The 23,108-nt window shown below is 46.5% G+C and overlaps 1 protein-coding gene and 1 long non-coding RNA gene across 3 annotated transcripts in view; one reads left to right on the forward strand and one right to left on the reverse strand.

The window, feature by feature from the left end:
- The window catches only part of GPR143 (G protein-coupled receptor 143), a 25,068-nt gene extending 15,542 nt beyond the window's left edge, over nucleotides 1–9,526 (reverse strand). Inside the window, exons 1-3 of the mRNA XM_082448175.1 lie at nucleotides 9,043–9,526; nucleotides 5,846–5,955; nucleotides 4,807–4,901 (exon numbers count right to left, since the gene is read on the reverse strand). Coding sequence (XP_082304301.1) covers nucleotides 4,807–4,901; nucleotides 5,846–5,955; nucleotides 9,043–9,310 — 473 coding nt within the window. The 5' untranslated portion in view covers nucleotides 9,311–9,526. The remainder of the gene's footprint in view (nucleotides 1–4,806; nucleotides 4,902–5,845; nucleotides 5,956–9,042) is intronic.
- LOC309653458 overlaps nucleotides 1–22,539 on the forward strand; it is a 27,419-nt gene extending 4,880 nt beyond the window's left edge. The window contains exons 3-4 of one of the 2 annotated variants that reach the window (XR_014259191.1): nucleotides 5,543–5,569; nucleotides 21,360–22,539. This is a non-coding gene — a long non-coding RNA (uncharacterized lncRNA). Of the gene's footprint in view, nucleotides 1–5,542; nucleotides 5,570–10,611; nucleotides 10,783–21,359 lie in introns of those variants that run through there. The other variant, XR_014259192.1, reaches the window with a different exon arrangement.
- The last annotated feature ends 569 nt before the right edge of the window (nucleotides 22,540–23,108 follow it).

Consider the following 23,108-nt stretch of genomic DNA (forward strand, 5'->3'; position numbering starts at 1 on the left):
CCACAACGAAGAGTAGCCCCTGCTCACTGCAACTAGAGAAAGCCCGCGTGCAGCAACGAAGACCCAACGCAGCCAAAAATAAATAAATAAAATAAATTTTTTAAAAACCACAAAAAACCCTCTGCCAGACGCCTGGCAGAGAGTGCAATCCCTGGCCCATCAGGACTTTAACCCTGCGGATCCGCCGTGGGGACAAAGGGCGTGGTCAGGGATGGGGTGAAGGGCGCCCTTCTACAAGGAGACAGGAGGGAAAAGAGATGGCCCAGAAGGGCATGCTTCAGGGAGGAGCCACGGCACAGCTGGCCCACTGGGCGGCCACGCGGACGCGGCTGCACCTTCGCCTCCCCTGGCGCTGCTGGTTCTGGAGCAGGCCTTCCCTGCCCGTCCGGCTTCGGGAGCGCGTGGGGGTCTGTCCTGCCCAGAAGTCACAGGCTTTGCAGGACACTTAGGACACTAAGGAGCAGCTTTGTGCAGGGGCTGGGCCGTGGCGGTGTGGCATCTGCGTTCCAGACGCCAAGCCTGGGCTGCAGGGAGCCGCTGGTGTCATCTCCTGGGTGGGAGGGCGAGGCCAGCTCGCGCTCCCCAAAGCCCGGCCCTCGGTTCCCCCCGCCGGCCCCAAATGCCCGCGAGGGGAGGAAGTCAGACCCGCCGCGGGACCCAGGCGGCGGCCGCGTCAATAACCAATACAGCCAGAAAGCCACACCCATGTGGCCGCGATGGATCGATCCGGAGCAGCCCCGGCTCAAGACCCTCGTCCCTTTTTGTGACGGCAAGCCAGCTTTCACGTGCAGGCACGCGAAGGTCCCCCCCAGACCCTCTTTGCTCTCACACTCTCCTTTTCTTAGGGCAAGCAGAGCTTCCCCCGGGATCTCAGGTGCCTGCCGGCATGGTTAAAACGTGCGTCTCCCGCACCTGGAGCCCAAGAGGCCGTTTACATGTTAACTTTCAATCTGCCTTAATGACATTTCTTAGGGAAAATTCTCCCGCGCCAAAGGAAACAGCTAAATGCTGGAAGGATCTAGAAGGGTATGTGGAGTTTAATCCAGCCATACCGGAGAAGTCTGGCCCCCTGCCTGGGAATTCCTCGGGACCCCTCTCCACCAGCTGCAGGCTCTTCATTGCCACCTACAGAACCCACTCCACCCTCGGCTCTGGAAACAAGCTGGCGATTCAGAGAGGGGCTCCGGAGGCTTCTGGACCCGCACGCTCAGCTCTGGCTCTAAACCACCCAGGGCCGGCCCCTCAGCGACCTCACCCTGGGAAGCGTGACTTCTGCTAGGCACGAGGGCGGGGCTGGGTCTCCGTGGCTACAGAGCACGCGTCTTATTTCTCTGCTGTGTGCCCGCTCCTGTTTGATGGGAGAGCCCACTTCACTCCCGGCGGTCCTCCTAGCCCTGGAACCCTGCCCTGGCTCTTGCCCTTGGGAGGCATCCGGACGTTCGGCATCCCTGGAGGGCGGCCTCCTGTTTGATGGGCGGGTCCCTGGAAGCCTGGCGTCCTCTAGCCCCTGCACATCGCAGACTTCTGCCTATCCTAACGCCAAGCTCCAAGATGAATTCCAAACACCCGCCGGGGTGTGAGGAGGGCTTCCTGATTGCCTGTCCTGGCTTCTGAGGGCTCTGTCTGTCCTCCGGGTCCAGAGAGCTGTCACACAGCCCTGTCCAACTCCAGTCCCTCACGGGTGGAGGTGCATTTCCTATGACAGCAGGAGACATACTCTTCTAGCTTCTGTTCAGTGCTCCAAGGTTCCTCTTATCTCCACAACTAACTGGTGGTCTGTGAGACCTCTAATTGTGTCATAGCTCCGATCCCTCCCAAACTGAGTGAGGGAACCATCACACTTGCACTCAGCGTCAGGGACAAGGTCTCCTCATGCTGCTCGCTGCCTACGCAAAGTCATTCTCCCTTTTTTCCTCAGTAACAGAACCTGGATGTCATGCAGAGCAGCAGCACGCTTGGATAACCAACTATATTTCCTACCTCCTCTTACAGCTAAGTGTGGCCAGAAAACTAAGTTCTGGCCAATAACATGAAAATGTTATTGTTGTGTAAAACTCCCATGGACAACAGGCCTGCTTAAAACAGCTCCCTGCTTAAAGGGATCTGGCTCAGGGGACAACAGGCCCCTTTTGCATTGCCCCCTACCTCCTTCCTGTTTTCTGGAATGCTGATGTGATGACTGGAGCTCCAGCAGCTATTCTGGGCCATGATACCTTGAGGATGGAAGTCACATAATAGAATGGTGGAGCAGAAAGAGAGAAGGAGCTTGGGTCCCTGATTTCCATCATAAGAGCCCTAGATTGCCCACCTCTGGCCTCTTTTAGCGTGAAAGAGAAATTCCTATCTTAAGTCACTACTGTTTTATGTATTTTATGTAGCCAAAACTAATTCTCACTGATACACCTGGTTGGCAGCCTTTAACCTTAACTATCTCCCCTACAGAATTTTCACAACCAAGTATACCTCGGTTTTGTACAGATGTGTAAGAGCTTGGGAACTAAGGCAAAAAGGTAGAAGAAAGAAACCCAAAAATGAAGCAAGTACTAAATTTCAGGCCAGAGAGACAAAGTGAATGATGATGTGATATACATAAGGAATACCAAGGATTTTAGAGTGGTGATTCACTAAGATTGCCCAGTGTAGTCTATAGCCTTAATATGGTCTTTATTTGGTTACTCACGTTGGTTTTAAAAGTGAATTTATTCAACCAGTGGTGCTGGGGCAACTGGATATCCACCTACAAAAGAATAAAGGCAGACCTATCCTCACCTCCACACAAAAATTAATTCAAAGATCTAAATAAAATTGTTCAAACTATAAAACTCTTAGAAGGATACAAAGGTATAAATCCTTGTGACCTCGGGTTAGGCAATGGTTTCTTAGATGACAGCAAAAGCACAAGAAATAAGAGAAAAAAACAGAAAAACTGGATTTCATCAAAATTAAAAACTTTTATGCTTCAAAAGATACCATCAAGTAAGTGAAAAGACAACCTGCTGAATGAGAGAAGATATTTGTAAATCATATATCTAATGAGGTACTCATATCCAGAATATATAAAGAACTCCTATAACTCAATAATAAAAAGACAAACAGCCCAATTAAAAACTGGAAAAAGGAAGTGAAGAGCTATTTCTCCAAAGAAAGTACACAAATGGCCAATAAGCACATGAGAAGATGCTAAACATCATTAGTCATCAGGGAACTCAAAACCACAATGAGATGCCACTTCACACACAGTAGGATGGCTAAAATCTTAAAAAACCAAACAAACACACAGAAAACAAGTGTTGTTATCAAGGATGCGGAGAAACTGGAACCATTAAACATTGCTGGTGCAAAGGTAAAATGGTACAGAGTCTTTGGAAAGCAGTTCAGCAGTGCCTTATAAGGTTATACAGAGTTACTATATGACCCAGGAATTCCACTCCAAGGTGTATACCCATAAGTATATGGCGAAAACATATGTCCACACAAACACCTGCGTACAAATATTCATTGCAGCATTATTCCTAACAGCCAAAACAATGGAAACAACCTAAAAGTCCAGTGACTGATAAACGGGTAAAATGCAGATAGCAAAACAATGGAATATTATTCAGCAACACACAGGAATGAAGTACTGATATGTGCCACAATATGGATAAACCTTGAAAATAACAGGCCAAGTTTAACCAGCCAGATACAAAACGCCACATATTGTATGATTCCATTTACAGGAACTGTCCAGAACAGGCAAATCCAGAGACAGACAGTAGATTTGAAGTTACCAGGAGCTGCGGGAGAGGGAAGAATGGGGAATGACTAGTAACCAGTACAGAGATTTGGGGGATGAATAACACGTCATAAAACCAAATAATGGTTATGGTTGCACAATTCTGTGAATATGCTCCCAAACAATGGATTTTATACATTTAAACAGATGAACTTTATAAAGCTATTTAAAAAGAAAAAAAGCAAACAAGGGCTCCATGCAAAGGGGACCTAATGGAAGTGGACCACGAACTTGGTCGGGGACACATCCTTCCTGGGCCTGGAGCCAGGAGACCAGGACACCCGCCGTGCCCTCCTGCTTCTCTTTGGCACGCAGGTTCTCTGTGTTTCTGTCTCCTCCATAACGTGCATATCCCAGCTCCAACCCCAGCTCCCAGTTACTGAGCGCCTGCTATGTGCCAGGCTCCATCCATAGCCATCCACGGGTACTATCACATTGACTGTTCCCAGGAACCTCCTGAGGTGGGTACTGTTTTACAGCCGAGAGAGCGGAAGTCCAGAGAGGTTCAGCAACTTGCCAACAGTCACACAGCTAGTGAGTGACGGGGCAGGAATTTGAACCCACCAGGACCAAGGCACTAACCCTTCCTGGGTTCCTCCCAGGCAGCCCCTGGCAGCTCCAGAACTCTTGGGCTCCGCATTTAGCGTACTGTATCAATACATACATCTAAGAACTTTTTTCCTAGACCTTTAGATACCATCCGAATTTTTTATTTTCATGCCAATTCTTTTTTTTTTTTTTTAAGTCTTTGTCCTGTGCCAAATATTTAATTTATTGAAATACTGCTTTCAGGGTTTTAAAATCCTCAGTTTTTTTCTTGGTAGGGGGCACACGGAGAAATCCTCGATATTTCGATTGTGCCTTCAGCCTTTTATAAAAATGAGCTGGCACAGATGTTTCGCGGTGGAGGGGTCAGCTGAAAGGTTCTGATCAGCTGGGTCTGCCGTACAGAGATGGAGCGCTCAGCGGTGTCTCCAACCTTCCCTCAGGCAACAAACTAGGGCAGAAGCCAGAGGGCTTACTCTGAATACCTCAGTCCCGCCGATCTCCGGATCACCAGGTAGGCATCGACCGCATAGCAAAACAGCCACCAGAAGCAGGCGCTGTACAGCAGCTGGATCCACATCTGTAATCGGGAAGAGCCAGCATCAAAGCTGCTGCACGTGGGTTCCAGACTGCCCCGTCCGTGAAATGAGCTGGCAGACGCCCACATCCTCTGACGTCACGGGGCAGCACATGAAAGCCCTCCGGAGAGGCTTGGAAACCCAGGCTAGGATGTGGCCTGGGACGGGCATGTGCCTTGGTGCCCTGTCTGCTCAGCTGCACCGGGTCCAGCGAGCCCTGCCTTGTGCTACACTTGTAGTCAGGGAGATAAAGGGCTCAGGTGTGCAGCTTGGGTTGGCATGAAGGTCTCTGAATGAGAAGCCCTTTTGCTGAGGACCAAGGAGGACGGGCAGGAAGGACCTTCCCAGTAGAAGGAAGGGGGGGGCTCTGTACGTTAGAAGCAGCACGAGATCTATATACTAAGACGGAGGCTCCATCGGGATGCAGCCAGGAAGCAACAGAGGGGAGGAAGGGAGAGATGATGACAGTTCTGGCACAGATGGCGGGGTCAACAGGGCATCAGTGTCCTTTGAGGTCATTCACTGGAGTGTTAACTTGGCGGACAGAGCAATACGGATGAACAAATTGCTATATTTAAATATATATTTTGTTAAGTAAATACATCCATTAAAGCGATAACATTTTTTTTCTTTTTTTTGCCAGCTGGTTTTGATTGTGGCTGGATCTAAGGTAAGGATTGAATGTGTGTTTAAGGGTGGGGATGGGGAACATACTAGCACAGTGGTTCTAAAACTGGAGTGTGGGTCAGAGGCCCCTGGAGGGTTTGTTAAATCACAGACGGCCCGCACCCCAGGGTCCCTGGTCAGTTGGGTGAGGGCTCTGAGCACGTGCATTTCTAAAAGTTACGGTGGGCTGGCGGGAGGGATGGGACCACACTTTGAGGACACAGCGTAAGGAAGCGGGGCAAAGGGGGGGGAAGGGGGAGGCCAGGGAAGGTACACTTACCGCACTCCCCACGCAAAAGGCGGCGGGCCACACGTCTGTCCCGTTCACGGCTGAGATGCCGTCCACGAAACTCGGGAACCCTAACCACACCGTAGACCGGACTGTGATACCTAAGGGAGAATCAGGTGATGCTTTGTATCTGCTCCTAATGCAAATCTAAAGGTGACTTGTTGACTCCGTAAAAATGATGGATGGACGGATGGATGGATGGATGGACAGATAGGCAGACAGACAGACAGATAGGAAGGGAAAGAGAAAGATGTGAGGGAGACAGGGAGGAAAGAAACACACGCTGGTGTGTGCAGAGAGACAGAGAAAAAAATAAGACTCAGAAAATAATTATTATGGTAGTGGAGCAATCCCAGGCACTTTGATTTCGACTTCAACCACCGTTAGCCACAGTGCTGTTCCTAATGCTGTCTGTTTGTTTATTTGGCGCCCAGGAGTGATTACGTGAATAACAATCTATATTTCTTGGCTATATTTTTAATGTCCAAGTTAACTAGCCCACACATAAAAAAGAATGATTGAAAAAGCACATCCTGACGTTTAAAAAGATAGTTCTTTCATTCTTTAAAAAAAATACTTTTAAGATTTTCACAAATTAGCTCTTGATAATCTACTTTTGACATTTATTATTTGTGAGTTTTCCTTGCTATCTGACCCAAATATCTAATTCTCCTCAACACAGTATACACACCTAAGGCATACGTTAGGGTTCTTTGTTAGGTAAGTCAATAGATAGCCTTTGTTTAAGCATTCACTATGCAACACACTGGTCAAGGGGACCTGTGAGCAGTACAGGGTTACACTCTAGTGTAGTGTGTGTATTTCACACACAAAAATATACACCGTATCACATGCTACCAAATATACACTGTGTCATATACCGCTAAAGGGAGACTATGAATACTAAAAGCCTAAGATACAGCTTCTCATTCTTAAGCACAGATAACAAAAATAATGCTTTGCTTCCGTATAGTGCTTTGTCGTTTTCAGTACAGAGCTCTGCTTTGAGCTCGAGAAACACTTTTTTTTTTTTGTATCTATATGAGGTGATGGATATTTACTAAACCTGTTGTGGTAATCATTTCATGATAAATGTTAAGTTATTATGCTGTACACCTTAAACTTATACAGTGCTATATGTCAATTATATCTCAGTAAAACTGGGGAGGGAGTTCCCTGGTGGTCTAGTGGTTAGGATTCTGTGCTTTCACTGCCGTGGCCCGGGTTCAATCCCTGGTCAGGGAACTGAGATCCCGCAAGCTGCACGGTGTGGCCAAAAAAAAAAAAAAAAGATATTTAAAAAAAAAACTGGGGGAAAAAAACCACCCCATGAGATAGGCATCTGTATTTCTTATTTTTCAGTGAGGAGGTCTGGTCACCAAGCCTTCCCCTGATTCCTGCTTCGGCTCATTTGCCTGCAATGTCATGCACCTTCCTTCTAAAGGCCAAAGGATATACGAATATTATTTTGCTGACCCTCAAAAGATGTTTGGGTGCAGCTCTATTTTCAGATATTCAAGTTACAGAAACTAGATTATTATTAAGATGCTTTTCCAAAATGCTTTAGCAGAATCAGGAAGAAAACCAATTTTTTATTTAATTGTCTTGCACCGAATTGATTTTATCCCTATAGCTTCCTGTGTTACTCCTCGAGTCTAAGAAAGTGACTAGAGGTTCCATAGCATTTATCTGAAGCCAGGATTCTTGAGTGTCTCCAATCACACAACCAGGAACAGGAGAACCAGGGCCTGGGACACACAGCCACCTGTGCCCAGATAAGCACTCAAGGTGCCCCAGAAGCTGCTGCCACCCCCTCACAGCAGAGCAGTGGAAGGCACTTCAAATACCACCAACAGCCTTTCCTTCAAGAGCAAACATGACTGAAAAACACAATTCCAAAATGCCAGCACCTGTCACCCGACTGCAAAACATGGACAGTATTTGGATCCTGATTCGAACAAACCAATTGTAAAATAGCATTTATGAGACACCTGAACATACACCAGTGATATTAAGGAACTGGTTTTCATTATTTTGGGGTGATAATGATATCTGTGTTATATATTAATGTTTTTTAAAAATTCTTATTTTCTACAGCTATATATTGAGATTTGTGTGGGTGAAATGGTATAAATTCTGGAATCTGCTTCAAATTAATCCAGTGGAGAGTGGGATACGGGGATGGGGTATAGATGAAGCTAGGTGATGGGTACAGGGAGTTCATTATACAATCTCTCTACATTTGCATATGTTAAAAATTTTCCAAAATAAAAAAATTAAAATGCTTGGCAATATCTAGCACAGAGGTTTGTAAAATGTGCCATGCTAGAGTTGAAAGCAGCGGTCAGCAAAGTTTCTGTAAAGGGCCAGAGAGAAGATATCTCAGGCTCTATGGGCCTTAGTTTCTCTGTTCAGCACTCACTTCTGCCCTTGTAGGGCCAAGATGCCCCCAAACAGTGCACAAGTGCAGGGCATGGCTGTATCCCCGTAAGACTCCACTTACGGACGCTGACGTTTGCATTTCATGGAATATTTACATGTCAGAAATAGTCTTCTTCTTTAGATTTTTCTAAAAACAGTTTAAAATGTAAAAACTTTCTTAGTTCATGGGCCATAGATAAGAGGCAGCAGGCAGGATTTGGCCTAGAGGCTGCAAGTTTGCCCACCTGTGGTATAAAACCCAAACTTAAATAGATAGATAAATAAACAAGTAAGTAAATAAAATTGTAATATATATATATATATGGGTTTCTTCCTGATTCTGCTAAATCATTTTGGAAACGATTCTCTGTGTGTGTGTGTGCACGCGCACGAAATATTAACCGTTATTCTCTCACTAGTGGTACAATTAGGGATGCATTGTATTTTCTGGGTTTTCCTTCACAGCACCGTCTAAAGTTTCCCTAGTAAGTGCAGTAACAAATACATCAAACTGTTTAAAAAGAACAACGGTCCCCCGAAGGAACTTTTACCGACCATCTTGCATCGCAGAGTCCCCTGGCCGTCCAGTCCGGTCCCCGGGGAGCCGCCTCCGGCTCGGCCCTCCCACCCGTGGGCCGGGCGTCCTTACCCGCGCGGCGAACGGGTCCCAGGTGGGGGGGGGGGGTGGCGCGCGCTCATCCTCGCCCCCGGCCGGGAGCGACCTGCGGGCCGCGCGGACGGGTCCCCACCCGCGGGCGCGCCCTCACCCAGGCAGCCGAGCAGGTCGCAGGCGGCGGCGGCGCGCAGGATGCGGGCGGAGGCCGGGGCGCGGGCCGCGGCCGGCGGGGAGGCCGAGGGGAGCCCGGGGCCCGCGGGCCGGCGCCCGGGCAGCAGCCGCAGGAGGCCGAGCGCCAGGTGCAGCGCGCCGCTGCCCAGGCACAGCGCGTGGAAGGCCCGCGGCTGGAAGCTCAGCATCAGCTGCGTGGCGGCGTCCCGCGTGGCGCAGCAGAAGGTCCCCAGGCGCGGGGAGGCCATGGTCCGTGCTGGGGGTGCGGCTCGGGTCTGCCGGGACCCCGCCGGCCCGCCCGGGTCATGTGCTGGGCCGGCCCTTGGCGGGGTGCGGGGGGGGGCGCGTCATGTGCCCCGGGCCTCTGCGCAGCCCCCGCCCGATCCCCCGCGCTGGCGGTCAAGGCGCCAGGCTCGCTGAGGGCCTCGCGCCTCTGCAGACGCCACGAGGCCTCACGAGGGTGATGCTTGGTCGGGGGGTGGAGGGGGGGGCGGGGGGTGGAGGGGGGGGCGGGGGGTGGAGGGGGGGGCGGGGGGGGCGGGGGAAGGAGCGCGCCGGGGCGGGGAAGTCAGCTCTCTCCCGGTTCACCAAGGCCTTCCCAGGGGGAGGCGTGGGGCGTTGTTAATTCTCCAGAATCCAGAACCCCCCCCCACCGCCCCCCACCCCCGACACCGCCGTCTCTTCTTAACTCATCTTATAAGAAAGCACGCCTCGTGCCAGATCTGCCCTGTGTGGGACTCTGACGTCCCTAGTTTTGATCCCTTACAGGGTCATAAACTGTGACTGCAGCGATTGGCATTAAAATACTGCTTTTTTTTTACGGCCGCTCTCCCGTACGGAAACGACCCCCCAGAGCTAGGGTTTTCCCTGAAAATCAACAAATCTTGAAGAAAGGGGAAACTGCTTTGCCCAGCTCCACACACACACACACACACACACACACGCATTGTGCACCTTTCAGGGCTGTTCCATTTTTACTCAACAATGTAGGGTTAAGTTTTTCACATTGTAAATTCGCTTTTGAGAGTAGCTCTGTTTGGGAAAATAATGTTCAAGTTTATTAAGATTTTCTTAACTTCTTTAATTTCTAGATGAATTTCAGTATACATTGACAATCATGCTTTATTCTCTATGTATAAAAGTTTCAAAATGATATTAGTACTAATGATAATATACTGAGTGGATATTTTCTTAAAAACCCTTCAAGGTTGAACATAAAAGAGCCCCCTCTAGATTCTGGCTTTACTAACCAAAGCTTTATTTTTTAAAAAAAGAACCCCCCCCCCCCCCCACAGCTCCATCATATTTATTAACAGCAAACCTAATAGGCCTATTTGCAGCCAGGAGCAGACACCCTTTGACCTCTCCCTGCAGTAAATGGGGCCCCCTCTAGAATTTTCCCAACCAACCAGAGGTAAGGCGTCCCTGTTGTTTTCCTCTGTCTTCTCCCACCCCATCTTCTCATCTACATCTCCACCACCAGCTTTGCAGTTTTAAGTAAGACAAAGTTTGGGCTCAGCTCCTCTGCCTTCTTCCTGGAAAACCACAGGGCGGGGCTTCTGTCGGGACCCATGACAGGCAGACGGGCGCTGCACTGCCAGATGGAAGCAGAGCATTTAACCAAGAGCTGCAAGTGCCACTACTTCAAAAAGATCTGACCCGGTGCGTCTGTAAGCAGGGGCAGCTGCTTTGACAGAAGTCCGGAACAGACCGACATTGTCAAAACCTTAACCGCTCTTGGATATTACACACTTGCTTGTAAAAACAGTAGGAAACATCGTAGGAAACATCATAGGGCTACTCCCCAAACGCTGGTCTGCCGCTCCTTCAGAAAGCATAAATCTCAGTATCTGCTTTGAACAGTTGATCTTCTACTTCCTTGGCTCTTGGGAAGCAGAAGTTGCTTCTGGAAGTTTGTGTGTGGAATGTGCTCTAAAAGATAAAAATGAAGGAGAGTCTGTTCGTTTGCTCTAATGCCAAAGGTTCCGGTAGCCAATCTATGCAAAAGCATCTCTGCGTTTCAATCTCTGTTGCATGCCCAAGCTGCACGTACCCCACCTCTCTGCTTCCCATGTGCACACCTGCCGGCTCTGGAGGACTCAGGTGCCCAGTGTCCTCCAGAATGGACAAAACTGCTCAAGGTTGCCTACAAAGCTTTAAGAGGATAAAAAGCGTTGCCGTGGCTTATATCTCGGGATTCAACTCCTTTTCTGCCCCCTGGGGAGTTCAGTAGTTCTGCAAATATTCCACAGGATGGATGGGTTTCGAACCCAGGCTTAGAAACCAAAGACCCTCCTGACTTGTGGTTTTTGTTGGCAATTGACCTCACCTGGCAAGACCTGAGAGTCTCGGCTTCTGAAGGAATCTTGTCCTTCCCTCTGAAGAAACAACAGAAATGGATGGATTGAGAAGTAGTGCCTAAGTACAGCTTCAGCTCTGCAGCAGTCAGATAACGAGTCTGTCAGCTACGCCGTGTCAGCCTGGGAAGAGATGAGACCGAGCAAGCCCTGGAAAGGAGAGGGTGGGATTTGTGTCCTGAGAGGAAAAGGGAAACTAAACTAACATGAATATCATCGCTACCCCGACCGCCTTCCATGAGCTGGCAGCGTTAAGAACTTAAAGTCTTGCTTAACTCGTACCCCCCATCCTTGTGGCTCATCTTTTTATCTCTAGGTTCTGTACAAAGCACCAGAAGAGGTGAGGAAACCTATCCAAGGTCACGGAGGTGGTAGAGCTGACGCTCAAATCCAAGCAGCTTATGCCATAAACTCCAGAGGGGAACTGGAGATTCATTTCCCCGTGAACATGAATGTCTACGAACCGGTCAGACCAACGAAAGCACTTTCTCCACTCACCATCTTGAAGCAACAAGAAGTCCACTTTTGAGAAGTTGGAAGCAGGTCGCAGATGGCCGAATTTGATGCCATCAGAATGTGACTGCACTTTCAAGGAAGTTGGGGGGGGGGCAGTGAATAGGATGGACACACACATATATGTGTTACCTGTTTCAAACTTTGTTTCAATTTTATGTTCCTTTTTGTGGCACAGTATACTAATATAGTAAAGTGAGATGAAATTATTTCTGGGCAGGCTATTTGCTCTGGAGTCCTGATGCACATGAGACTGTCAGATCTCAGGTATCTAGTAAAAGACTAAATCTGCTCATTAACCACAGACTTTGGCTAATTTTGAAATGACTGCTTCGCTGCTACTCAAGCAGGTGTGAGCAGGCAATAGGAAATCCACATGAACCTCAAGAGCTTGGCTTGTGGCGAGAACTCCCGCGTGTCTGCAGATGACGCAGCCTGACGTGCAGCTGGCCACACACACAGCAGAAACATTTGTCTGATACACACGGCAGAACAACAGCTCAATCTCAGAGGGACTGAAAGGCACTCACAGAGCAAGTGTGGGTCAGTCAGTCCCCTGAGGGAGCCCGTGGTTTAAATGTGATGGCTCTTCCCCCCAAGTCTTTGGGTCTCACTGTGTTGCCTTTAGTTGGACAGCTAGAGTAAACCGTGTGCACAACCCCAGTCTCTCAAACTCATCACAGCCCTTTAGTCTATCACAGGGGTCAGAAAACTTATTCTTCAGAGGCCAAATAGTAAGTATTTTAGCCTTTGCAAGCCGCATGCTCTCTGTGGCAGTTACCCAACCCTGCCGTGGGACCCCCAGACTAGCCATCGGCAGAAGGTAAATCGATGCGTGTGGCGCTGTACCAAGAAAGCTTTATTTACAAAAGCAGACAGCCGGCCCTCGGGCTATAATTTGTCCACCGCTGGTCTTTTCTGTCAAACTAAGCAAACCAAAATAATAGTAAACTAAGAAATATGTATGGGCTTTTTTTTTTTTTTTTTTTTTTGGCCACATGATGCGGCTTGTGGGATCTTAGTTCCCTGACCAGGGATCGAACCCAGGCCCTCGGCAGTAACAGCCCAGAGCACCAACCACTGGACCGCCAGGGAATTCCCTGTGTGGGCTTTTGTAAGGTGTGGTTACTAGATTTTTCAAGAGTATTTGATTCTGCTTTAGAAAATAAGAGAAACTCTGCGAAGAAACAAGTAGCTCATGAAACACATGAGACCAAGAAGTCTCCGAACATTAGTGAGCTTTTCAATTGGCCATCACTGGTGACACCTATCCTGGCCACCCTTTCTCTCAGTGCTTTAAATTGTCTTAATGTTGTGATTGCAGCATCTTAATCTGGTCTCAGGGATAGCCTAGCCAGTTATGAACTTGGTGGCTACCATTGAATCAAAGTGATTTCCCACAGAACACTTTTGAATCATAATGATGTTAAAAGAGTCAGGAAAAGGAAAATTTTCCCTGTAACTTTGTAGTGAGAAACCTGGCAGTCACTACCTTACCCTAGAGGTCAAGGTGAGTGTCACCAGTGACAAGCATGTGGATGTCAAGTACCCCCTGACGGGATGCAGTGAGGGTGCTGCATCACTTCTGCGTGTTCCTCCTGAAATCCACAACCCAGTCTGGTCGTGAGAAGAATGTCAGACAAGGCCACACTGGGGGACATTCTATGAAATACGTGATCAGACCCGCTTAAAATTGTCCATGCCACGGAAAACAGGGAGAGGTGGAGAAACAGGCCAGAGGAGGCTAAGGAGACGTGACAACTAAGTGCAGCAAGGGATCCTGGGACATCAGCGCACAAACGGGAAATCCAAATAAAGTCAGAAGTTTAGTTACTAGTAAGGTAATGATGTTAATTTCTTAGTCTAGACAGAAGAACCATAGTTATGAACGCTGTATTCAGGGAAATCAGGTAAAGGGTATGCCAGCTTTTTGTGTATTATCTTTGCAACTTTTCTGTAAACCTAAAATTATTATTATTATTTTTTCTGGCCTTGCCTCGCGGCATGCGGGATCTTAGCTCCCGGACCAGGGATTGAACCCTCTCCCCTTGCGGTGGAAGCGCAGAATCTTAACCACTGGACTGCCAGGGAAGTCCCAACCTAAAATTATTCTAAAATTTTAAAAATTTTATCGTTTTAAAAGCCAATCACGGCCTATCTCACCTTCTGAGATGCTCCACACGCTGTCTGTGGAGTGTATTTCTCTCTAAATCAATCCAATTCTTACCTATCAAAAAAATAAATAAAAATAAAATAAAGAAATAAAATAAAAGCCCATCACACGATGGTGCCTGCAGGCCTCCTACAAGTCTAACGATGCAAAGGTAAAGAATTATCATAAATCAATTAAATTTTTAGAAACTTGCTCTGTGTGCCCGGAAGAAATCTCTACATTGTAGTAAAAATTCTACCACTTTTCTTCGGAAAGCCTGCCTCCGTTACTTCCTGTTATTTCTACTGCTAGTCAAATACTTCTACATTCCTTGAAGTTCAGTCAAATAGATTCAATTGAAACAAATATTTTGGCCAGCAGCCAGTGAAGGAATTTCCAGCACCCGAATCAGTAGCCCTCCAACACCAAAGCAGCAGCGGCTTCCGTTTTCAGGGCCCCTCCTTCCCCCGCAGCCCCCGAATTGTTTCAGCTCTGAGGATGCACAGATGGCCGGTCCCTTTCTCCTCGTGTGTACGGTTGAGGTTGTGCTGGGAGGGAGAGGCGGAACGGGCTGAACGTTATCGAGCTCCCACAGCGTCCGGACTCTCCTGGCTGTCGTTTAATTCCGTGCTCCTCACGGTGTGCTCTCGACAACTGGCGCAGCGTCACCCGCGGACTTTGTTAGAAATTCAAGTCCATCGTGCCTTCTCTGAGAACCTCTTATAAGTACCTCTGTTGTTTTTTTCCCCTCAAACTGTGGCGCTTGAAGCTAGAAAGGCATTCATTCCATAATCACTCAAATGATATCATCGTGAAGAAGCAGAAAGTTCATCCTGCATTTGGGAAAATCAGTTCGTTCAAGGACCTCTCACTGAAATCTCACGTGTGTAGAATCTTTTTCTTTTTTTCCTTTTTGGCTGCTCCGCACGGCATGTGGGACGTTAGTTCCCCGACCAGGGATTGAACCGGGGCCCCCAGCACTGGAAGCGCAGAGTCTCAATCACTGGACCTCCAGGGAAGTCCCTAGAATCATTTTTTTTGCTGCTTGGAAATTGCTTGGGCTGGTTTTCACTAGAACCCAGGTGTCGCATTTTTATGCTGCGATTTCGTTGGCACCGCTATCCCCAAGTTACAAGCAGGCTGGGTCCCAGAAGGCGTTCAAGATTTGAAAAAGATGTTCCCCAAATATAATTCTCCAGATGAAGGTAAGGCTGCCAGGCTGGCCTCACGACTCCTGTTCTCTCGGGAGCCTCGAGCCCGGCCCCCCGGAGCAGAGCTTTGATCTCTGGCCCCTGACCTCAGCCGAGGGTCACTCAGGGGTGGGTGGTGGACATGGCCCAGGCAGGGGGCTGCTTTTTATTCTGCCCTTCGTCCCCTCACCCCTCCCTCAAGTCTCCCTAACTTTGAATGTTGAAACAGAGGTTGAGCTCTTGGTCTCTCTGAAAGCCCTGGGCTTTTCTTCGTAAAGCAGAGGACCCCACCGGAGACCTTGGGGAGAGAGAACTAATCCTAGACCCAGCATGTCTAGGACAGCCACTGAGAACTTGGGTCCCCGATTAGAACTCAAGAAGGCAGTGACAGCAGATGGCTCACACCCCCTCTACTCATTCCCCAGGGAAAAGTGTTCTGTCTCTGGCAAAGAAGTCACCACCATTCAGAATCTTTCCTGGGATCACAGGGAATGGGACACCATTAACCTGAGCAGTAAACCTGGATTAGGCCTGAGTTTGTGGTTTTAAGCCACTGAATTTCAGAATGGTTTGCTATGAAGAGACGTCATTTTCTTTTACTTCTTCTTATTTTTTTAAATTAATTTTTATTGGAGTACAGTTGATTTACAATGTTGTGTTAGTTTCTGCTGTACAGCAAAGTGAATCAGTTATACATCTACATATATCCATTCTTTTTCAGATTCTTTTCCCACATAGGTTATTAAAGAGTATTGAGTAGAGTTCCCTGTGCTATGCAGTAGGTCCTTATTAGTTATCTATTTTAGTGTGTGTATGTCAATCCCAATCTCCCAATTTATCCCTCACCCCCTTTTCTCCCCTGGTAACCATAAGCTTGTTCTCTACATCTGTGACTCTACTTCTGTTTTGTAAATAAGTTCATTTGTATCATATTTTAGATTCCACATTTAAGTGATATCATATGGTATTTGTCTTTGTCTGACTAACTTCATTCAGTATGACAATCTCTAGGTCCACTGAAGTGACATTTTCAAGTGTACCTGGGGAGTCAACCCAGCGCTCAGCCCGCTTGCTGTGATGCTGTCTCGGCCCCTCTGCTCCCGTGGGCCCAGAAAGCCCAAAAGCAATCAGTGCTATTCCATGCAATACAACCTGAGAAAGAGATGCCAGTGTCTCTTTTGTAGGTATCCCAAATCTTTTTTTTTTAATTGCAATATAGTTGATTTACAATATTGTGGTAATTTCACGTGTACAGCCAAGTGATTCAGATATATATATATATATGTATATATATATATATATATATATATATATATATATATATATATATATATATATTTCAGATTATTTTCCATTATAGGTTATTACAAGATATTGAATATAGTTTCCTGTGCTATACACTAGGTCCCTGTTGTTTATCTGTTTTATGTATAGTTGTTTGTAGCTGTTAATCCCAAACTCCTACTTTATCCCTCCTACTCTCCCTTTCCCCTCTGGTAACCATAGTTTTCTATGTCTGTGAGACTGTTTCTGTTTTGTATATAGATTCATTTGTATTATTTTTTAGATTCCACATGTAAGTGATATCGTATGATATTTGTCTTTCTTTGTCTGACTTACTTCATTTAGTATGATAATCTCTAGGTCCATCCATGTTGCTGCAAACGGCATTACTTCATTCTTTTTTATGGCTGAGTAGTATTCCATTGTTTTATATATATATATATATATATATATATATATATATATATATATATATATATATATATATATGCCACATCTTCTTTATCCATTCGTCTGTTGATGGACACTTAGGTTGCTTCCATGTCTTGGCTATTGTAAATAGTGCTCCTATGAACAATGGGGCACATGTATCTTTTCAAATTAGTGTTTTTGGGTTTTTTGGATATATACCCAGGAGTGGGATTGCTGGATCATATGGTAACTCTATTTGTAGTTTTCTGAGCTGTTTTCCACAGTGACTGAACCAATTTACATTCCTACCAACAGTGTACAAGGGTTCCCTTTTCTCCACACCCTCTCCAGCATTTATAGTTTGTAGACTTTTTGATGCTGGCCATTCTGACTGGTGTGAGGTGATACCTCATTGTGGTTTTGATTTGCATTTCTCTAATAATCAGCGATGTTGAGCAACTTTTCATGTTCCTGTTGGTCATCTGTATGTCTTCTTTGAACAAATGTCTATTTAGGTCTTCTGCCCGTAGGTATCCCAAATCTTTTTTTTTTTAATATTTATTTATTTGGCTGCACCGGGTCTTAGTTGCGGCACATGGGATCTTTAGCTGTGGCATGTGCGATCCAGCATCCTGACCAGGGATCAAACTCCGGCCCCCTGCATTGGGAGCGCAGAGTCTCAGCCACTGGACTACCAGGGAAGTCCCGGGTAGCCCGAATCTTTATGAGGGCTTCCCTCGGAGCAGTCCTCACTTGGCTTGAGGGTGGGACCAGGCTTCCCCAGGAACCACCTGAAGTCAGCAAATAGCTAGCCTGTTCTGCTGGTCCTCAAGAGAGCACTTAGAACCACCAGCAAGCTGCGGGCCTTTAGCCAGGCTTTTCCCACACTAACAGGAAAAGTCCCATTCATTGTCTAGAACACCTTAGAGTGGTTTCCATATCTGCGGTAAGCCAACTAATGTTCCCCAAAGATGACAGGTCCTAATCTCTGGAACCTGCAAATGTTACCTTATTTGGAAAAAGGGTCTTTGCAGATGTGATTAAAGTAAGGATTTTGAGATGAAGAGATGATCCTTGATTCTCTAGGTGGGCCTTTTAGGGCAATGACAAGGAACGCCCGCAGCCACCAGAAGCTGGAAGGGGCGAGGAACAGATTCTCCCCCAGAGCCTCCATACGGGGTATTGGCCCTCGTGACACCTTGATTCCAGACTTCAGGCCTCCCAAAGGGAATGCATTTCTCTTGTTTTAACTAGTTTACGATACTTTGTTAGGACAGCCCTAGGAAACTAACACAACATCCCTGAAAGCATCTCAGATTCAACCTGCCCAAATGAAAGTCATTAGTGCTCTCTTCACTTGTTCTTCTGCCCCAGATTCCATGTATCAGCTGCTCAGCTCAAGTAACTTCAGCCAGAAACCCAGGAGTTGTTTTTGGCAGCCCCCAACTCCCAGTATACACACCCGCCCTAGGAGTGGGGCGTGGAGGCTCAGATAGATTCAGAATGAACAGGATTGGGGACTTTCTGTGCTTATTTACAATAGAGAACATTCCTTTGCTCGTGGGGTCCCCACCTGATGAAACGTCCCCTACTTCCTCTCAGCTGGCAAGATAGTAGCTCAGTCACTCCCTCCTGGATGTGCTTTGAAATACTTCAGGGAAAAAAAAAGTGGGCAGGGATGAAACAAAAGAGGTCTATTTTTGTGTCTGCTTGAAATTTCCACGATAAAAGATGAAATTCTTTTTCAAAATTTCACCTATGGTTTTGTTCATCCTTTTTTTTTCCCTTCTCTTCTCTACTTGGATTTCTTTCCTGCTGAAACTTTTGCATCTAAAAGATGTTTTGCCTGTAATTGTGCTCTAATTGTTTCAGGGTGGTTCATGATTTTTTCCTTCACAGACACAGTTAATGTTTCATATTTCCGGCATCCTTTACATTCCTTCGCAAGCCCTCCCTGGTGTTGGACAAGTAAAAAGGGCTCAAGAAATAGATGCTCATTGGCTACTTTATTTTTTTAATTTATTTTTTATTGGAGTAAAATTGCTTTACAATGTTGTGTTAGTTTCTGCTGTACCATGAAGTGAATCAGCTATATGGATACCTATATCCTCTCTCTCTTGGACCTCCCTCCCCCCTCCCCCCCATCTAGGTCATCACAGAGCACTGAGCTGAGCATTTATTGTTTGTAGATTTTTTGATGATGGCCATTCTGACCTGTGTGAGGTGATACCTCATTGTAGTTTTGATTTGCATTTCTCTAATAATTAGTGATGTTGAGCATCTTTCATGTGCCTGTTGGCCATCTGTATGTCTTCGCTGGTGAAATGTCTATTTAGGTCTTCTGCCCATTTTTTACTTGGGTTGTTTGTGTTTTTGATATTGAGCTCCATGAGCTGTCTGTATATCTTTGGCTACTTCATTAAAAAAAAACCAAAAACTGCAAAATAGCCAATGGCTTTCTAAAAATGTACTTTAAAATATAAAAACGTTTAGGATTTCCCTGGTGGTCCAGTGGTTAGGAGTTGGAGCATTCACTGCCAGGGCCTGGGTTCGATCCGTTGTTCGGGAACTAAGATCCCACAAGCCACGCGGCACAGCCAAAAAAAAAACATAATAAAAACTTTTACAATAGTAGCTTCAGCTAAGTACTCTCTTTTTAAGTACTCCTGGTTTGCATAGTTAGGTATTGTTATATATATATGTGTGTGCATTTTTTTAAGCACCATTTATTTAGTCCCTTCTAGTTGCCAGCAGGAAACTTGGCCCTTCACATATATAACAGTTTAAAGAACATGTCCTAAAGGTAAAGGAATTGGGACTCACACAGACCTAAGCAAGAATCTAGTTTTATGGGCAAAGCTTCCCCATGGAAGGTTTTAGCCTGTTTTGTGATTGGCATTTGAAGATCAAGGGAATCTCAAAAGGTGGTCAAGTGCCTAAGTATCAATATCTTACAGAAGGAAGTCAGCTCACTCGCTCAGTGAGAACTGCCCTCTGGTACTGGAGCTGGTGCTGGTTCCAGTGAGTGGAAGAGTGTGAGTCCTTCATGGGGACCTGGGCTCAGTGACCTCAGTCACGTTATTTAACCCCGATGAGTCTCAGTTTCTTCCTCTGTAAAATGGGCTGATGCATGCCCTGAGAAAATCTGCTGAGAGGACCTGAGTCCATCTGAATAACATGCTTGGCACACAGCGGGCTCTCCGTGAATGATAGTCACTGTTTCTTAGCTGCTGTGGCTGCTTTGTTTGCAGCTATAATTGCTGGGCCCTAGGATGCAAACTTCAAAGATAGGGGCCACAAATACTATCATGGTGCCAGGCACATGGAGAGACCCAGTGGTCTCTCCTCCTGTCCCCTGCACAGAAAGAGGAAGTCTCTCCCCCCTAGAGATCTGTAAATATTCCAACTAATAACAAGATCCAGGGTAAAATCCTTGTAAGGTGAGAGGGGGGAAGTGGTTGCTGGGTTGTACAGACTCAGCTTTATCTAAGATCTGCAGCTAAATTCCAGTGTTTGTAATAATAGCTTGTAGGAATCAAGAATAAGATGACAAACATTGGTGACTAAGGGCAAAGTCATTGTGTCAAAGTTTTCCCCTAACTGCCACCATACCTGTGCTCCCTGATCTTGACTGACCCTCTACCAGTTTTAATCATAGGGACCCCAACTCAGGTACACTGTGAGTCAGGTAGGAAATGGCTAAACCTGCCTTTTAAAAAATACCCCACTGAAAGGTGTTTCAGAAAGCCTGATCTTACTAACTGAAAGGTACTTGACCCTACAGTGTGAAAGATAAAAGCAAAATTCTGGAACTCCATCCTCCATTATATTTTATAATTATAAATCTCCTGTTAGAACAGAAAACTAAAATAATTTGAGCTCTGTTTCATAGAGAGGACTAGCTATTTTTTTTTAATAAATTTATTTATTTAATTTATTTATTTTTGGCTGTGTTGGGTCTTCGCTGCTGCACGCGGGCTTTCTCTAGTTGCGGCGAGCGGGGGCTACTCTTTGTTGTGGTGCGTGGGCTTCTCATTGCGGTGGCTTCTCTTGTTGGAGCACGGGCTCTAGGTACGTGGGCTTCAGTAGTTGTGGCACAAGCGCTCAGTAGTTGTGGCTTGCGGTCTCTAGAGTGCAGGCTTAGTAGTTGTGGCGCACGGGCCCAGTTGCTCCGCGGCATGTGGGATCTTCCCGGACCAGGGCTCGAACCCGTGTTCCCTGCATTGGCAGGCGGATTCTTAACCACTGCGCCACCAGGGAAGTCCAGGATTAGCTATTGATTAAATCTCTGAAAGCTGGTTCCATTTGCCCTTGGTTGAATAACTCATTGACTGTTGATCAAGTGAAAGCAGAACTCACTTTCATTTCACCTATTTCCTCTCTATCAAAGGAAATAAGCCTCAGACTTGAAAAGGTGGCACACACACACCCGAGGCTACTGAACGCCTAGGTGAGGATGTTCAGAGGATGCTCCTTGGGTCCAGAGGGTATATGCTCAGCCTCATGTTCTGAGCAGTGAAGATGAACGTCCAAGAAGTGAGAAGCTACACAGAACAAATGTGCCCTGGGCTTTCCAGAAGAACAAAAGCTATGTGCTGACAAACATACTCTACTCTCGGAAATTCTGGCTGAGTTGTGAGTTCCTAGAAAAGAAAGCTGTCACCACTAGAAGTCCACACTGGTTCAATGCCATACTGAATTCTTTCAAAAGGGGTGCAAGGTTGATAAATTGGGAATATGCCTTTCATTCACAAGACAGTGATAATTTCACAAGATTGACAATCTTGTCATAATATGTCAGACATGATACAGAAGTTTAGGTGTGACAGGACCACAGGCAGATGTGCTCAACTGTGTAATCCCAAGAATGTTGATGAAAGATTTATGAGGGGCTGAGAGGAGAGCATCTATCTCACAGCAGGCCACACACGGCGGGGTGCTGTCCCTTTCATCGTGTTTATTAATGTCAATATAGACAGCTTTATAATTAGTCAGATGATGCTAAGTTGGAAGGGATGCCTAATGTGAAGATAAAAAAAAAAAAAACTCAGCAGAATGATGTTTAGTAAGGGTGAAGGTAAATTTACACCTAAGTTCAAGGAATGACAGTATAACATTTTCAAGTGGCAGATGGGGGATCTGACAATGATTATACAGTGAACATAAAATGTTAAAGACGACTTCAGCTGTGATTTATGAAGACAGTGATTTTGTGCTTTAGTGAATCTAATGGTCTGAATATTTCAGCCCCAGGTAAGATCTGAGATTTAAACTGAGATTTTTGTCAATACCAGCTTTAGCAGGGGGCAGCGTGTTTTGGGATAGGGGACGTGCATAAACTCTAGGTGCATTTATCTGATCCTTTAACTTTTGGTTGATCACATCCATCCCCTTTTTATTTATTTTTTCCATCCACTTTTAATTTAATTTATTTAGGCCATGCCGCGAGGCTTTCGGGGTCTTAGTTCCCAGACCAGGGATTGATCCGGGGCCCTTCGCAGTGAAAGTGTGGAGTCTTAACCACTGGACCGCCAGGGAATTCCCTCCATCCACTTTTTTTTTTCTTTAATTTACTTATTTTTGGCCAAGCCTCAGAGCATGTGGGATCTTGGTTTCCTGACCAGGGATTGAACCTGTGCCCCCTGCATTGGAAGCACGGAGTCTTAACCACTGGACCACCAGGGAAGTTCCCCCCAACCACTTTTTAAATTAAACTTTTTATTTAGAGATAATTATAGATTCACATGTAGTTGTAAGAAATAATACAGGGACCTCCTTTGTATCCTGTACCCCGCCTCTCCCAATGGGATCATCCTGGAAAATGATAGCATACTATCACAACCGGGATATCAACATGATACAATCTGGGCTTCCCTGGTGGCCCAGTGGTTAAGAATCCGTCTGCCAGTTTAGGGGACACGGGTTCGAGCCCTCGTCCGGGAAGATCCCACATGCCGCAGAGCAACTAAGCCCGTGCGCAAACTACCGAGCCCGCGTGCCTGGAGTCTGTGCTCCTCAACAAGAGAAGCCACCGCAATGAGAAGCCGGCACCACAAGGAAGAGTAAGCCCCTGCTCGCCACAACTAGAGAAAGCCCGCGTGCAGCAATGAACACCGGACGCAGCCAAAAATAAATAAAT

This window comes from Balaenoptera physalus, assembly GCF_965194825.1.
Source record: "Balaenoptera physalus genome assembly, chromosome: Y".
In the NCBI taxonomy this organism is placed as follows: Eukaryota; Metazoa; Chordata; class Mammalia; order Artiodactyla; family Balaenopteridae; genus Balaenoptera; species Balaenoptera physalus.